Source organism: Vitis vinifera, chromosome 7 (genome assembly GCF_030704535.1).
Source record: "Vitis vinifera cultivar Pinot Noir 40024 chromosome 7, ASM3070453v1".
Lineage (NCBI taxonomy): Eukaryota > Viridiplantae > Streptophyta > Magnoliopsida > Vitales > Vitaceae > Vitis > Vitis vinifera.
In genome coordinates this window covers 2769539-2787373 of record NC_081811.1, presented here as the reverse complement: position 1 = coordinate 2787373, position 17835 = coordinate 2769539, and the positions used below count along the sequence as shown (strand labels likewise).

Sequence of the window (17835 nt, the reverse complement as noted above, 5' to 3'; positions counted from 1 at the left end):
GTTAAAATTTAGATGGGATAGAGTTGAGTTGGATCAAGAAAAAAAAGTCAAAAATAAAATAAAATATATAAGTTTGCTTGTGGAAATTGACATTTAAAGAATAAATTATATTTATTAATCTCATTAATATTAAATCCATTAATCTAATGTAATAATTTGGCATAAATTATCTTAATAAAATAAAAAGCTAATATATCTATTTTTATATTAATTAGATTTTAAATTTAATTAAAATTTAAATATCATTAATTAAATAATATAATAAAATATGATAATCTAATTAAAAATAATAAACATTCAATTTTAATTGAGTTTGGCTTCTCACACTTCAACCCATGTCGAATTTAATTGGAATTTTTTTTTAATCTAAATCTAATCCAAATTACGAAAGGACCGTTCTACCCTCGCCAAAAATAGTTTGGATTGAGATTAGGATGAGCCCCTACATTAGGGTACCCTCTAGGGGTACAATAACCGACATTAACGGACTTTTTTCTTCACAAAATACAAAGTTACAAACCATCTGATCCTCAACGGCCTCCAACTCATTCCAATCCGACGTCGTTTTTATCATTTCGTGAGAGAATAACTGGACACCGATCGCTTACGTGGCCTACTGGGATTGGTTGTAAGGTAAACTAAACCCTTTCCGAAGCTGCATGTGATCCCCACCAGAAATATATAAATTTCGCTCCATATTCAGTAACTAAATTCCACCGCTGACACCGCTCCCGGCAAAAAAATAAAAAAATAAAAGAAAAAAAAAACCAAAAACAATAAAAGAAAAAAAAGGAAAGAAAGAGAAAGAAAAAGAAAAAGAAAAAGGTAAAGAAAAATTCATCCAAATTCCGAGAAATGATCCAACGAAAGAAAATAAGAAGAAATAACCGAGAAACAGACAAAGGAGCGCTCTCTCTCTTTGTGGTCTCCAAACACCGAAACGGATGCCCAAACCCTAACCGCATTGAATAGGTCCTCCGTGAGCTATGATCTGTCGTTAATGGAGTCTTGATCAGGTATTTCTCTCAACGATTGTTCTTATTATTACGATTATTATTTCATAACTTCTTTTGTACCTTTGGTTTGATTCTTTGGATCTATTTCTGGATTTGCGGAGGAAATGGAGGACAGGAAAGAATTTGAAATTTTGATTTTGTCTGTTTTTATTTGTTTCTGTATTTTATGTTGTTTTGGTTTCCTACATGTGGAATATCGCCTCAATTAAGCTGAATAGTTGTGTTAGGCCCAGTCAAATGGATATTTACGTTTTAGTGAAAAATCTCTGATTTCTATCTGTTCCCGCGCTTTCAAAGCAATGAAAAGGAATGCTAGGAATTTTATTTTCCTTTTTCTGGGTTTGGATTTCTAAAGGTGGATGTGGTTTGTCTGATTTTGGTAAAAATGGACCTAGATCCGAAATTATAGAGCTCAACTAGGGAAAATATTTTGAATTATTTGATCTTTCATCGTTGTCTCGGTGTGTATTGGATTCCTGTTTTTAACCTTTCATGTGGTGTTGCAGAAACATCTGTTTGAGCGGTTGGTCAGAGAAGCTATTGGATCATATGAAGTGCTTACTGGATCCGATTCCTTCTCTATTTGTTGATTCAAGTGTACTGTTGTCTTATGTTTTTGCACAAAACAAGCTTTTTGGCAGATTTAGTGAGGTCAGTGTCCAATGGAAGAAGATTTATGTTCTGTTCTTGCTTTGATATCTGCATTTCGATTTTCTGTTACGAGAACATCAAGGAAAATAAAGTTTTACTTATTCTGCTGTTTAGTTCCAAAAAAGCAAAGAGCTGAGTATAGCTCCAACAAATAATTGCCCTTGAGAAGTGGTTCAAGTGGCAAGGAATAAGGGTGGGTATGTTGGAGGTTCTGGTTTTGGTCCCCAATATGAGGGAAAAAGGTTACCTGTGAATAAAGGAAAACGGACTCCACCAAATAATTGTGTAAGGTTTCATCAAATTGATTATTTTATTTTTGTTTCCTTTTGCTCTAGTTTCTCGGAAACCGGACCGAGCTAGGTGGAATCTTGGCCTTAGGGAGTCCTGGGGATTCTTCTGCCGTTGATTAGGTGAGGGGTGAATTCCTCTTAAGTGGAGTGGTCTTGCATTGGATTAGCAAGCTTGGCGTTGAAGAGGGAAGGCTATTATGGCTGAAGGAGAGGAGCATATCGAGCTTAAATTTCGCATTTATGATGGAACAGATATAGGTCATCGCACCTATGCTTCATCCACTACTGTCGCAACTCTCAAGCAAAGACTGGTTGCTGAATGGCCCCCAGGTTATCCTCTTATTTTCTGTTGCTTTCTTTCTGTTGCTGATTTGATACTTTATGCTGTTATAATTGGAATTTGAGTGTCAGTTAGGACCCTAGTTGGACTGAACTGGTTGAGTGTCACTTGTATAATGTGTTAAGGGTTTGTTTTTGCATTGAGTTTCAATGCTTAAGTTCTCTATTTCTCTACTTTTTGTGGGTAATTATAGATATGGCTTTATCTTGGTCTGGTTTATAGTTTTGTCATTAGGCCTCAGATGTTATTGGCTTTAGGACATCTTACATCAAACTTGAATTTTTTGCTCTACTTTATCTGAATTTCTAATAGAGGCTTTGTATGTACAGACAAAACAGTCATACCTAAGTCGGTTAATGATATGAAGCTCATACACGCTGGAAAAGTTTTGGAGAATAGCAAAACACTTGCTGAATCTAGAATAACCTTTGGCGATCTTCCTAGTGGTGTCATTACAATGCATGTGGTAGTGCAGCCTCCTGTAGCTAAAAAGAAGACAGGTTAGTCAAATTTTTCATCGTTTATATCTGTGAATTTGGACATTGCTGTGGAGTTCATGCCATCCCTTCAGTGTTGAGGAACTTTGCTCATATAATTTTTGTTTCAGAAAAAAAAAAATGAAAGAGAGAATATTTCAGTTGATGCATGCTGTAATCTCAGATTTATATTGATAACTAAAAACAATGGATAAGAAGAAGAGAAATGATGCCGGGGGATTAAATTCATGATAGTGGTTGCCTTAGGCACCTATATTACTGAAATGGACACATAATCAGTACCTCTATTATTCTCTTTCTTTCTTTTTTTGGTACAACTTCATCAGCGCTTGTAAGCATTTTCACCTGCTGTTATTGAAACCAACATAAGAATTCTTAATCTTATCGAATAAATTAGTGAATTCCCATGGTTCATTCCCCTTTTGTAATGTCTATATCAATAATTAGTTAAGAAACTTCTTAAGTTGGTTTTTACATTTGTTCTTTCTTAAAGCCAAAATTTTCTTATGCCCTTGAAACAGATACCATCTTCCTGACGTGAGTTACCATTTAAATTACCTAGGCTAGAGAGTGGAAAGGAAGGGAGAGGAACATGTTCTAGCTTGTGATTGGATAATTTTGTCCAGAAATTCAGTAGATCAGTTATATTTTTATAGATATCTAGATAGATGGATGGATGATATTTGCCCAGGATAGCATACTTAAAACAGATAACAATTCAATTGTGTTCTTCACAGCAATTTAGGATTGTCATGATGCTCAAAATCCTTTTAGAATCATTTCATAATAATCTTAATTTCTTTTATAATGTACCAGTACTCTGTTCCAATAGCTACTATCACAGAACCTAACATTTTACCATCTTTTTTTTTCTTTGGTTCCCTCCCATTTTGGGTGCACTGCAGACAAGAACCAGGACGAGATGCCAAAGCAGAATTCGTGCTCATGTATCATCCTTTAAAAATGGGAAGCATGGTTTGTAGTTGCAATTACAAACATGATCACCTCTTCACATTTTTTTGTTCTTCCATTATGATGTTAGTGTAATGTAAGATCTTATATACAGTTTAGTGGGTTGCCCTTTTCCCTTGTAATTGCTTCTGCTGTTGTTCGTGCTGTCATCTTTCTCATGTAAGTGAAATCAGAATTTATTCCATGAATAATCTCTGAATTTTATGGGAAGGTTGTGTATGTGTTTCCAAGAGAGAGAGAGAGAGGGGCAGTGCTCATTTGTATGCTGAGTCATGTACTTAACATCTGTGGAACTCATAAAAGACATGGCATTTCAGCTCCTTCAGACATTTGGAACATTATAATTCTACACCTTTTTGTTTTATATACCAAATACACCAACATTTTGGTCCTTGAAGTGGATTTGAAAAGGATAGGATACTTGTGATTGGGTTCTTCAACATTGAAATGATTTCAGGGATTGAAGGCAACACTTCTTTAGTGGTATTTTATCAATACGACTTCTGTCAAAGTGTGAGTGAAGGTTTGTTAAAATGCTTCTCTTTTTCTGTTATGTTTGCTTTTTGTTCAATGACGGTGGACATTTTGTTCAATGAACAATGTTTATATTATTGGCCTTGGCCATTGTAATGGTTTAACGTGCATGAGAAAAGAAGTTGAATGTGAACATAATTCCCTTCCCTTGGTAGCCTTATATTCACATTCATTTGGGTTACAACTAAACTCCTTGTTTGCTTTCTTTTTGATGTATTTGCAGGATGAGAAGGTTAGCATGTGCTCTGAAGTGGTCAATTCCTGATCTAAACAATCATTGACAGATCAGGCAATTAGAAGACCTAGTGGACTCTTCCATTTACATGCATACCATTTCTCTGAGCATTTTTTCAATAGTTGTTTTGCCTCTTTGAGTATTTTCTATAATAATACTATTCATTACTATTTTCCATTTCATGATTTTCATAGCATATTTTTGAGTGCTCAACCCCACTAGTGACTAAATTCAAATCCTATTAATTGGGGTGTGGTTCGTTTACAGATCACATTTGGTGTGATATAATGTCATGCAAAGCTCCAATTCCGTTTCAAAACTGATTTGAGTTGTGTGATGCAATCTGTGATGATTTCTGTGCTGAGCGTTATTGGTATTTTTTGTTTAATCAAAACCTATCTTTTGGATGATGTCTTAAGAAATTCGTTCTCTCTGAAGTCTGAATTACTCCACGCCTCTTAAGGCTGTTGAATGCATTCTCTCTAATTTTCCATTGGCTGGCTTTTTGTTCTTTTTCTCCTTTTTCTTTTTTTGAGAAAAAATATTTTTGAGTTTGCATATTTGTTGTGTATATAAATATGGCTTTGTTATATCCAGAAACAGAACCATCCCATTTCGTTTTTGTGAATTCATTCACTATGATGGAGTCATTAATTCGAAAATATTTTAAGAATATGTCCTTGTGTTACATTCTCCAAAGTAATCCCTCGAGTGCACATTTTTTAACTAATTATCTCACTAGAAATAAGGTTTTTTGTTTTATTCTTATTTCATTTTGAGATGTGGATTTTCAGGAATGGCTGCAAGACAACTTTTCTGAAATCTTGTAGCTGCTATCATCTTCTCCAAATCAAGGAGCTATTACAAGGCTTCTTGTGGGGTATGTTGTGACTGGTCCTATGCTTCACCACCCAAATTCGTTTAATTGATAGACTGCTTTTAATAAGAAAGCCGGTCATCCACGGGGGTGGGGGCAGTGGCTCGACTGCAAAAACCCCAATGCCCCAAAACCTTGTTAAGATACTAAAAGTGCAGCTATTCTTATGAACAATCTTATTCGGATATGGTAGATTAAAATGGGACATCAAAATAAATGACTGATGAGCCGTGTGAGGTAGGAAACTCTCAAGTACAGTTCTAAGGGAAGGAATTGACCTGCCTATTCCGATTGGGGAGAACAAGCCATTCGCCAAGGAGATTATGAAATTATGGAAGTTTGGTTCGATCAAACTACGGAGTATTGGAAATAAGTTATAGCACTTACTTTTGGTAATTATATTAAAGCACATAATTAGTTGAAGATCACAAGGTGTTTCAAATAAAAACACTTTATTTATTATTTAAATTTTTTTATATTTTTTATTATTTGTTGGACCTATCAGTCAAATAAAATGGATCATTCTTATGCCTATGGGAAGAACCAATCAAAGAATTTCATTATACCCCTTCTAAGATCGTCTATTTCATGTGGTATCCCTTCTTACCTTTTTCGTTGAGGAAAGCCATGCCTAAGCCTTCCAGAAAGAACACTGTATCATGTACTTACGACACTTATCCCGCTCCAGAGTGAGCGGGAGCTCAGGGCTTGTCAGTTGAGCTGCCTGGGATGGGGCAGGGGCACCAACCTCATATGGTAGCAAAGGAAGGCACTTACATGCAACTTTCTTGTATCCCATGCTTTAAAAGGCCATTGAGGTTTAGACCCAGGGACTTGCTCCAAGACGAGGCTCTACAAATTGTCTTAATGCTATAACTTCAACTAGGGTAATTGAGGTTTAAGTCTCACCCTGTTGAGGCTTATAACTTTGAGGCAAGAGCCTCAAGGCTGTTGAGGCTTAAATCTCAAATATAAAGAGTTTTTGGCCTTCATGAATTTTTCGTATATATTTTATAAAAGATTTTAAGTCTCAATGTTGAATGATTTTTAATGGATTTTATCATCTATGATTTTTATGTGCCCTTGGTTTATATTTTATAAGAGACTTAAGTCACAATATTCAATGAGTTTTATCATCTATGTTTTTGTAGATTTTTTAGAAAGATTTTTTTGAATTTTGTATTGAATTCTTATTTGGTTAAACCTTTTACAAAATAAGGGTTAATCAACTTTAAAAATGGAAGGGAAAAGAAGAGATTAGAGGATGTTTGTTTTTTTAGCTTTTTCCTTAAAGTAATTTACTTTCAGACTTTAGATCGTTTGTTTTTTTATTTTTTCATGACTTATTATAAACTTTTTGCTAAATAAAAAAAATCAAAATATTTGATATTTTCTAAATAAAAAATATAACATACTAATTTTTTTTTACCTTTTAATACTCAATAAAAATAAAATATTACAAAAACAAACAATCTGATATTTAATTCTATTAAACATTAAAGTTCTATTTAGAATTAAATAATAAAAAAACACCACTTAAGAAAAATAAGGGATTTATTTATCGTGTGGTTGATCTTATATATAATATAATTATTGATAAATAAAATGATGTCACTATAATTGGTGTACAAAGAGTAAGAGGGATGAGAGGATATTAACATCAATGGTGGATAATATAATATTTAGATATGATTACATTCTTTGTGAGAAAGAAAAACAAGCCAAATGTTTTTAATTTCATCTGAGGTTAAAACTGCATTATCCTCAAAATCTAAAATGAAAGACTTACGGTATCAAATTTTTTATAATTGAAGTTATGTTTGGTTTTTTAAAAATAAAAATTAATAAATTACTTTTATTAATTACTTTAAACTCACTTAGTTTATTTTAACTCATAGATATAAAAATTAAATAATTTAAAAATAAATAAAAATTTTAATAGTTTTAATAATTTTTTTATATATAATTATAAATAAATAATAACAATTAATGTTGCAAATCTGAGTCCTACTCGGATTATGTCTCCTTATCATATACAATTTCGTAAACCCTCTTCCATAAATACAACTCATGGTCATGGCAGAGAAGAAGAAATTAAGCAAATACAAAACCTGAGCGCAGAGCAATGGATCATGTGGGTGAGGGGGAGTCAGAGTTGGTATTCAACCCTACAGACGAAGAGATGGTACACTATCTCCTGAATAAGGTGACTGGGAAAACTCCTTTCGTGAGAGAAGTGATTGAATGTGATCTTTATGGAGATGAAGAATTGTGGAGGAAACGAGTCGAAGGAACCCAACGCAATTGTCTTTACTTCTTCACCAAGTTGAAGAAGACGACCCGGAAGATGTCGTGGTCCAGTAGAGCTACTGCATGGTGCAACACTTGGAAGGCACAATCAGACAAGAAGATTTGCATGGGAGAGCAAGTACATATTGGTTCCAAGAGATGTTTCTCGTTGGTGGAGAAGGAAAAGCCCAGAGTGAAGCATGGTTGGGTCATGCATGAGTATAGGCTTGATGGTGTTTATGACTGCTACAATCAAGTAAGTTCTGTATCAATAAAGAATTAATGAGTTTGTTTGGAACTTCTTTTAAAAATAGTTTTTTTGTTTTCCAAACTCGGAAATTTGTTAGATAATTTCCTTTTAGAGAAATTTTTTTTCCAAAACAATCTTCCCTTTGACCCATTTTCGTTTCATGCAGGGCAACGACTACGTTATCTGTAGAATCAAAAGAATGGTTTCAAAGAAAGTAGCAGTAAAGCAACAAGAAGTAGAAGGAGATGATGCCATAGCCATTCAAACAAACTGCAATGAAATCCTTGACCCAAAGGTTACAGTACCGAAGGAGCAAGAAACGGAACCGCCGGGGAGCTCCACACCACAAAGGGAAGATGATTTTTTTGGACAGCAGGAAGAAACTCCACCTAGAGGAGTTGATTTTGCAGAAGGAGGTGGAGGAAACTGGATACAAGCTTTTGCTCAAGACCTTCTGGCCTATTCACAGAACTGTGTGGAAGAGAAAGATGAAGGGGTGGATATGTTGCCCAACCATTTTTACGAAGACAAATGGATAAGAGGTTGGGAAAGGTCATCCACTGACCATAAGCCAAATTGTTAAGGGTTATAGAATTAATTACTTAATAGGGATGGTCAAATTTGTAGATCATTCCCTTGACTTTAAGTAGAATTTAACTCAAATCATTAGTATTTTTTATTGTATCTTTAGCAGATAATAAAAGCAGGCTTCTCACTTTCTGGACAGAAAAAGTTTTTAAGTTCACTTCAGCCTGGTAATTCCATAGGAGTTGTTGATAGCAATTTCTGCAAAAACTTCAGTGCCCTCGTAGATGTAATAAGAATAGAGAAAATGATCATCCTCCATCTTCTTAGAAAGGCGAGAGAGAGCAATATTTTTCTTTTCAATGCCCCAAAGCCTTTGAAGCTTCGATTTCAAGTCTCCAACCTTGTATGATTCTTTCACCCTGACCTTGGTTGTTGGCCTAGTCCCCGACTTCAAGTCGATGAAAAACTCCTTGTCTGGCTCCGGGGTGACAGAAAGACGAATACATGTCATGCTATGAAAGCCATAATCCGCAATGGCGTCTTCATCGTTGAGATTAATCTGGTTGAACAGGAGGGTTTGCCTTGCCACTTTCACGTTCAAATCCTCTTCAATTTTCTGCTTCAGTTCAAGAATGGTGGCTGAAGATGGCATTCGGATCTCAGGTACCACCTCTCCTCCCTTGATTTCGAAGGTGACCATGTCAGCCATGATAGAACTCAAGTTGAGTTTTCAAGGAGTTGTTGGCTTTCTTCTTGGTTTCAGAGAGGGGAGGAGAGGAAAAAAAAAAGGGAATGCAAGAAGATGATGGTGATAGAGTAGGGATAATTTGCATGAGAAATATTCAGTTGTGATAGGTATGATATGGGGACTGAATTGCTTGTTTTTTGTCCAATTTATGTGAATGTTATGGTTTAGGCACAGGCATCATGTAATGCTTGTTTCAAACCATACCTCTTCATGCATGCCAAGGGAATTTTTTTTTTTTTTTTTTTAAACTCATGACTAATGTAATGAATTTTAATATTTACATATAAGAAATAATTTTTTATTTGATTAAAATTTTAAAGTATGATATAACTATCCTATAAATAATAATATTATTAAATTAATTAAGAACCCATCTAGTAATATATTTGAATGAAGTATTTTGTTTTAAGTAAGAGATTATTATTTGATTCATCAACAAATAAAAACTTTAAATTTAAGGTGATGTTTAGATGCATTTTTTATTTTATATTTTTAAAAATAAAAAAATTAATAATCTTAATTAATATTAAGTACAAGAAAAAAATAATGATTTTAAAAATTATTTAAATGCATCAAAGGATGAGAATGAGAAGATTAAGATTAGGTTTAGCCATAGATTGAAAAATCGATTTTTATCGGCGATATTTCGCTTATACATCGAATATTGGACAACCTCGAAAGGATATTGAGTACTGATTATTGAACGGTTTGGAACCAATAAATCGGTGAAAAAATCGAACGTGAAATGATGTGCAGAGCAGCAAAGGAAGCCTGTTAAAATATTGGAGATATATTAGTGAAAGCCCGTCAAAGTCAAAATATCAGAGATATATCAACGAAAACCCATCAAAATATCGGAGATATATCGAGTTCTTGTATCTTTTAATAAATAGAATATGGACTTAAAAGGTATTTAGTAGATTAATTTTACAACTTAAATTGATTTAATATTTAAGTTATTAAATAAATTTAACATATTTAGTAAATAATTTAATAATTTAAAATAAATAACTTTAAGTATTAAGTCAAAATGATTAACTTATTTTTAAACCCAAATTTTTTTTCTTTTTGTTTTATACTTTTATTTGCCCACATCTAATAAAAATATACTTAATAATCATAACTTCAAATTCATAAATAATTTTTTCTAGTAAATATTTTAAGGTTATCTTATAAATCTATAATACTTTAAGTATGAATATTTAATAAATAAATTTATTACTTAAGATTAATAAAAATAAATATTAGTTAAAATTTTTAATAATAAATATTAATTACAATTAATAGGGTAAATATATCAATTCAATAACTTAAAATAAATTTTAAGTTAATTTTATCAAATAATTTTAATATTTAAAATAAAAAATAAAAAATAAATTTTAAGTTAATAATTTAAGAACAATTTAACTTAAAGTTAATTTAAGTTATTAAATTTTAATGAACACCCACTCAACTATTTACATTTCGCTTCATATTACGAATTTGAATTACAAATTAGAATTTTCTTTAATTGAATTTATTTTAATTTTATTAATATTGTAATGATAATTTGGTTAGACAGGATATTATTAGGCTAAATTAAATTTTACAAAATTAAAAAAAAAAAGTGAGAGAAAAAAATAAAAACAAAAAAATTTAAAAATTAAAATTAATAATGATTTAATATGATATTTCAAAATAATTTTGTTCATTTTATTTTTAATATATTATATAAAAATTTATTAATTTTCAACTAATTTAATTTATATTTGATTTTTTTTTCAAAATTTTAAAAAAGAAAATATTTGTTATTTGTTTCATTTTGCGAACAAAAAAATCAATTACTCCGATTTTTAATTTTCCTAAAAAATAAATTAAAACAAATATATATAAATTTGAATCGAACCGCCAAACGTCAGAAATTTGCAACAATTAGGGCTTTTTCACATTTTCTATTTTGGTTTTACAGGGTTCAAGACACAAAAAAAAAAAAAAAAAAAGGTACGGTTAGAAAATTCACTATTTGGAATTTTCTCGCATGCCAAACAATAAAATGGAAAATTTCGCTGTCATTCGCATTCGATAAGTTCCGCCGCTAAAGCTCTGGGTTCCAAGCCTCCGTTACCGCCTGCGATTCGCACCGACGAGAGTCCCTATTGCAATCAGAACCAATGGAGGAAGACACTGCCACTGAGAGAAAGGAAGACTTTGGAAAAATGCAATACGGGTAATCTATGCCTCACTGTTTGTTTTATTTTTTATTTTTTATTTTTTTCGGTCTCAGTGTTTTCTGAATTGTTAATCTCTATATCTTTTCTTCAGATGCGAGCATTACAAGAGACGCTGCAAAATTCGAGCCCCATGCTGCAACAAGATCTTCCCATGCCGCCACTGCCATAACGAAGCCATGGTATATTTTATATGTATAGATTAGTTTTTTTATTTTTTTTTATTTTTGGATCTGGGTTTTCGCTGGTTTTCGCTAATTTCTGTCTTTGTTTGACTTAGTGCTTGCTGAGCCATTGTATGAATGTATAAAGGTTTTCCTGTGTTTTCTTGTGCTGGAAGTTTGCTAATATGCTCTCTTTGTTTGAATTAGACATCTTTGAGCGACCCCAAGGATCGTCATGAAATTGTTAGGCACGACATTAAGCAAGTACGTCTCCATCTATGTATTTCGTGATAGTTTGCATACGGTAATTGTTCTTGAATTGGGTTTTTGATATATGCAAAAAAAAAAAAAAAAAATGGAAATGATTTTTCAGGTGATATGTTCGGTTTGCAATGAGGAGCAGCAGGTGTGACTTGGTTGTTGAGCTGAATATTGCAATCTCATGTATGTTGATTTTCCTTTAATTGAATGCCTCAAGTGGATTTGTGAAATATTTTTGCTCTGTATTTTTCCAGGTTGCTCGGGTTTGTTCCAACTGTGGTGTCAACATGGGGGAATATTTTTGCGATATTTGCAAATTCTATGATGATGATGTAATTATACAATTAGTTTTAATTCATTAGTTATTTAGATGGAAAATACTTGAATCCTGATCTGGAGATGATATTGTTTATTTATTTATTCTTTTTTGTATTGGCCATCTTTTGTTTGCTTTTGTTGCAGACTGAGAAGCAGCAGTTTCATTGTGATGAATGTGGAATTTGTAGGTGAGCAACAACTGTCAACAATTAGGTTATATGACAAATGTATTCATTTTTCTCCCAAATGTTAAGATTAATGTGTTTTGTGAAGTGAACAGTTCTGAACTATGTTGTGATTTTCCAGAGTTGGTGGCCGAGAGAAATTCTTTCATTGCCAAAAGTGTGGTATGCATCTTACTTTCCATTGTCCTTTGTTTTCAGTAATTTTATAAGCTTATTGTGTTGATGGGTCTTTCTCCTGTTTGTTTCTTGTTAGCCTTCCATGATTAGAGCATGAAGTTGTCATGGGTTTCTTGGTTTTTTGGTAGAATACTTCCACACAGAGAAATTATGATTGAGAAACTGATGGATTATGAATTACATTAAAAGAAAAATTCACTATCAATGTAGAATGAGAAAGCAAAGTAATATTAGATGGCCATAAAAGTATGCTTACATAAAAGCTTTAGATAGACTTGAGTGAAACAATAACAGGATGTTTTCGAAGATGGGATTTTGCCACTGGTGGAGATGATGTTCAATGAAATGTATGACATCATACAAATTCAATCTCATTGTTGGCGGATCTTTAAAGTGAGTCTTGGTTAGCAATAGGCAAGATGGTTCTTGATCCAAATCCATTTTTGACATATTTTCAGAAACTCTAACTAGAGAGATCCAAATATCTAGCTAATTTAGGATCCTAACATCTCTAGAAATTATCCCAAGTTACCAAATTTTATTGCTGGAATGTACAAATGAAATTCGAACTATTGATGACTTACTGTTGGAGGTTGTAATGCAACCTTGGTTCAAAACTTCCCCAGAGAAACAAAAATTAGATAAGGGAAGAATTGAGAGTTGGAGAACAATTTGGGATCTAGAGTTAGACTTTCGTCATAGTTGGGTTTTCCAAAGAAAGAAGTTTCAGAAAAAAAAATCTTCCCCATTCATGTTAACAGGGAAAATTGTTTTTAAATTTTACATCTGAACTTGCTGAACTAAAACAAATATGAAACAAACTCTAATAAATTCAAGTTCATGTGGGATAGAGCTGAGAGCTTGAGGACAGAGAAATGAGAGAAAGAAGACAGGGAGGAAAGTGGTGTTTGAAATTTGCTACTATTGATGATGGTTTTGTGATAGCAGTGTGCTTTGATGGAGTTGATTCAATCACTATAAGCATGTTTGAATATTGATACACACATGCACAGTGCCCAATTTGCTGATGGTTGCTTCTCTATCATAGTTGGTTTTTACAAAAAAAGAAGTTTCAGATGGAATTTCTCCCCTCATATTACTGATATTGGCTGCAAAATTTCTTTTGTAATTTTACATTTGAACTTGCTGAATTTAAAAATATAAAAACTTAACTCAGCTAAAGTCGAGTTCACATGCAATACAACTAAGAACTCGAGGACAAAGAGATTACAGAAGGAAGATGGGGGAAGGCACTTGGTGCTTCAAATTTGATACTATTGGTCATGGGTTCATGTGGACAATGTGAAATGATAGCCAGTGAGCAAGCAAGACACTAGAAGAGGCTTTGAGGGAGTTGATTCAGTCATTACAGATGTGTAAACATGGGTACACATGCACACAATGCTCTCAATTTGCTGGTGATTGCTTCTCTTTTATTCTCTACAGCATTACTCTTTGAGATAGAGAGAGCTCCCACCTTATCTTTTGAAGTGACGTAGAAGAACAATAAAGATGTGGGTCCCAATTTTCTTGTGGGTTGTTTCTCTTTGATCCTCTACAGTACTACTTTCTTATCCAATCCCTGTGTTAAATGTGTCTTTCCTCAATTTAGTTATGTTGTATCTGGTTTAAAGTTCAGAATGTTTTAATCCTACTAAATCTCAATCTTATTCACTTTATAAATTTAAATTTACAAGTCATTTTTTTCCCAAGTTAGTCATTGTTTTCCCCTTTTAATGGTGTGTAAGAACACAGGATCCTGCTATTCAGTGGATCTGCGCGATAATCACCTATGTGTAGAGAACTCTATGAGGAGTCACTGCCCCATCTGTTTTGAGGTTGTTTCTTGACATTTTAATTAATCGCATTTCAATGCTTTGAAGTTTTCTGTGGTCTAACAGCTCTATACCATGTTGGCAGTATCTTTTTGAATCAGTTAAAAGCACAACGATTATGAAATGTGGACACACAATGCATGTAGAATGCTACATTGAAATGGCAAATCAAAATCAGTATGCTTCAGTTTATCTTGCAATTTTATTGTTACTTTATCATTCGTGGTGGTAGTAGTAGTATTGCTACTGCTATTAGTATTTTCCAATTTTGTTTCTTGACAATTCAAAGAATTTTATATAAATTGCATTAGATTTCTTTCTCAGGTATCGTTGTCCCATCTGCTCCAAGTCCATGATTGACATGTCAAGATCCTGGGAATTATTAGACTGGGAGGTATTAGAGCTTCAGATTTGTTATTTTAAAACTATCAGTGTGGTTCTGAACTATCAATTCTTTAGTTTTTTTCAAGGGTGACAAAAGTTCTTAGGTTTTGGAGGAGGTGTGGATTTTCAGATTAAAATTTTGTGAACCCCCACTTGTATTTTTTGCAATCTTTGGGGTAATATAATATGGAAAATAAGATATAGGATCTAAAAGTTATGCATAAAACTAAAGTTCAAAAATCAATGCAATGATTGTTACCGCACCTTTTGTCGTTGCCTTTCTGGCTATGGCAGTGGCAAAGAAAATTGGCCCAGATGTATGAAATGGGGAACATTTCTATTATTGTAATACTTCAGCAGCATCCTGTTGCCTTTCTAAGCCAAACTCTTAAGTTATAAATGAAAATAAAAGCTGACCAATGTCTGTTTTATAGCACCATCACACTAATCAAGATGCTGAGGTTGTTTCCCTCAAAACGTCTGTTTCTTTCCCAAAGGAAGAAAGAACAAGAAAAAAAAATGGAAAAACAGAAGAATAAAGGAAAAATAAGAATCCTCTATGAAAAACTGAATGTGGCAAAGACTAGGTTGGGTTATGTGTAGAAAGGAACTTAGAAACATGTGCAATATTCTTGCAATTATTCCTCACAATCAAATTACTATATAAAATTTAGAGAAGAAATAATTATTCTTCTTTTCTCTCATAGTAGACCATCACTTCACTTCAAACTCCTTGCAGGGGAGTGTGCCTTGCAGCATTGCTAGTTTTCTTTAAGTATATAAGTTGCCGAATAATAGTTGCTTTTCCTTGTAATGAATTTTATCTTGGCAATATTTTTTTTTTCCTCTTATAAATTTGTGGTTCTGCATTAATTTGGTAACGCTTCTTCTTGATAGATTAGAGCTACTGCCATGCCTGAGGAATACAGTCATGAGGTAGTTGCTTCTTCCATGCTTCTCTTTTAGTTTGTTTGTGTAATGGCCATTCCTTGCCTTCATTTTGAGCTTCTCCTTGCTACAGCTACTTGCCAACCAAAGCATATACTGAGTTGCAATGGTTTTTTACAGGTCTGGATCCTCTGCAACGACTGCAACAAGACTTGCAAAGTCTTCTATCACATTCTGGGGCACAAGTGCAGTTCCTGCAATTCATACAACACCCGCAAGATTGCAGCCCCAGAAGATCATGAATGACTGCACCGAAAGGAAAACCATCAATAACTACTACTCCCACAGGGGACTTTTCCTTTGTGACGGGTACTCTTTGTTGCCTACTAATGTACTGCAGAAACCATTTTGATTGAGAAACAACCAATGCTTCTTCAATCCTTCTAATCGATAGATGGTCAATGTGATAAATTACAGCTTAAATACAACATAAAGTCTTGTTTTTACTACTCAGTTTTCTGGTCCTTGATCTTCCTAGTAAAGGGTATCTCAATCTGCAATGGCTTGATCTTAATCTGTTTTTGTATGCTTTGGCCCAACGCCTTGGTCCACCACCCTGGTGCCCATTGAGGGATCATGGGTTGGTGATGTTTTTAGATCAAGGCAAAGGCAAGGAAAAGCATCAAGTTGAAGGAGTCATTGATGCAGTCTGCTGGAAACAAACACATAGTCGTTTAGATTACCTATTAAGGCAGATGATTACAGAGAAATATTGAATTTTAATTCTTATATTTAATTTAAAACTTTTTAATTTTCCACAAAATAGCTTCAAAAGTCAAAGAAAGTAGCCCAGACTGAGGAATTCTTATGCAGTGTGGATAAGATAATGTGTGGCAATTAAAGACCAAAAGATTATTTTCTTGCAGGGCAATCAAACTGAAATTTTCTTTCTTATCTTTATTTTCTGGAGGCTTTAATGAATGACAATGGAAAGGAAATCGCTTTTGTCCTACTCTGGCATCAGCTATGAGACGACAAAAAATCATGGTCCCTCTTATTAGCATAAGAATATGACTAAGTTGGTGTTTGATAAAATTTAATGATTTGATTCGATTTTAAGTTAAATTATATTTAAATTATCCACTTAAAATTTATTATTTAATTATTATTTTAAAATATTAAGATTATTTAATAAAATTAACTTAAAATTTATTCTTAATTATCATATTAACATATTTATTCTTATAAATTATAATTAAGGTTAGAATAGAAAAGTTCGAGTAATAACGGAGGTTGGAATAGTAAAAGACCTACTAACTCTTCAATTGTATGTGTTTTTTAAATTTTTAAAACATTTTCAACTTGGAAGTGATTTTAATTAAAAACATGTTTTTAAAAAAATCATTTATTTGATACTATGTTTTTTAGAAATTACTTTGAAAATAAGGTTGAATTTTAGCAAATATTAAAATATTGTTTTTCATGATTCAAGGATAGCAAGAACCTTACCCAAATAAGAATTTCCCCCCCAAAAAAAAAAAACATAAATATCATTGGTTTAAAATTCTACCATCCGAAAAGTGAAGCAACATCATCAACCATCCAAATTGGTGAAAGGTCCAAAGCTTTGAAGATTAGAAAAGGGACAATTGTGTTTTGGATCAGTTGGATCCAAAAATTAAGATTTGACCCATAAAAATCGTATAATTGATAAGAAGAATATAGAAAGTGAAAAGACCAATATACCATTTAAAACTATTTTGAGTATTTTCTATCATAATATTTGATAAACTTTTTTATCTTAATTTTTTTAAATAATTATTTTGAAAATTTATTATTTTTAGAAAACTAAATTTTAAAAAATGTATTCTAAAAATATATCATTTAAAAAAAGTAATTTTGACATATTTTTAGTTATTTTTTACATACATAATTTTAAATATATATATATTCCAAGATGTTTGATTTTTAAATAATAATAATAATAATTTATTTTTATTTTAAAAAAAATGGTGTATTTTTTTTCTTGAGTCACTAAATTAAATTAAATTTTATTGAGATTTACAAAAAGAATGAAATTTAAATCAATATTTTTTTACCTTTTTTTCATAATCAATAAAAATTATTTTTTAAAAAATAAAAAATTAATATATTCTTCTCAATTTTCACCTTTCTTTTTAAGTCTTGGG

General features: G+C 32.4%; 3 protein-coding genes across 4 annotated transcripts; all 3 read left to right on the top strand.

Annotated features, from left to right (window-relative positions):
- The first annotated feature begins 783 nt into the window (after positions 1 to 783).
- On the top strand, positions 784 to 4159 carry LOC100242612 (membrane-anchored ubiquitin-fold protein 3). 2 transcript variants are annotated; one of them, XM_002268109.4, is made up of 5 exons: positions 784 to 1016; positions 1523 to 1667; positions 2003 to 2287; positions 2627 to 2797; positions 3700 to 4159. In XM_002268109.4, exons 3-5 carry the CDS (start codon positions 2155 to 2157, stop codon positions 3753 to 3755), a joined length of 360 nt encoding a protein of 119 aa, XP_002268145.1. In that variant the 5' UTR covers positions 784 to 1016; positions 1523 to 1667; positions 2003 to 2154; the 3' UTR covers positions 3756 to 4159. The 2 variants fall into 2 exon arrangements, with proteins under 2 accessions (XP_002268145.1, XP_019076916.1); XM_019221371.2 differs by lacking the exon at positions 1523 to 1667 and having other exon boundaries at positions 863 to 1016.
- Positions 4160 to 7451: 3292 nt separating this feature from the next.
- LOC104879786 (NAC domain-containing protein 100-like) lies at positions 7452 to 8570 on the top strand. The gene is made up of 2 exons (XM_010653858.3): positions 7452 to 7957; positions 8118 to 8570. Exons 1-2 carry the CDS (start codon positions 7538 to 7540, stop codon positions 8532 to 8534), a joined length of 837 nt encoding a protein of 278 aa, XP_010652160.1. The 5' UTR covers positions 7452 to 7537; the 3' UTR covers positions 8535 to 8570.
- Positions 8571 to 11132: 2562 nt separating this feature from the next.
- Positions 11133 to 16159, top strand: LOC100264899 (E3 ubiquitin-protein ligase MIEL1). The gene is made up of 12 exons (XM_002268374.5): positions 11133 to 11433; positions 11529 to 11616; positions 11806 to 11862; positions 11972 to 12004; positions 12114 to 12191; positions 12322 to 12365; positions 12484 to 12524; positions 14295 to 14377; positions 14460 to 14551; positions 14699 to 14768; positions 15656 to 15694; positions 15827 to 16159. Exons 1-12 carry the CDS (start codon positions 11378 to 11380, stop codon positions 15950 to 15952), a joined length of 807 nt encoding a protein of 268 aa, XP_002268410.1. The 5' UTR covers positions 11133 to 11377; the 3' UTR covers positions 15953 to 16159.
- Positions 16160 to 17835: the final 1676 nt, after the last annotated feature.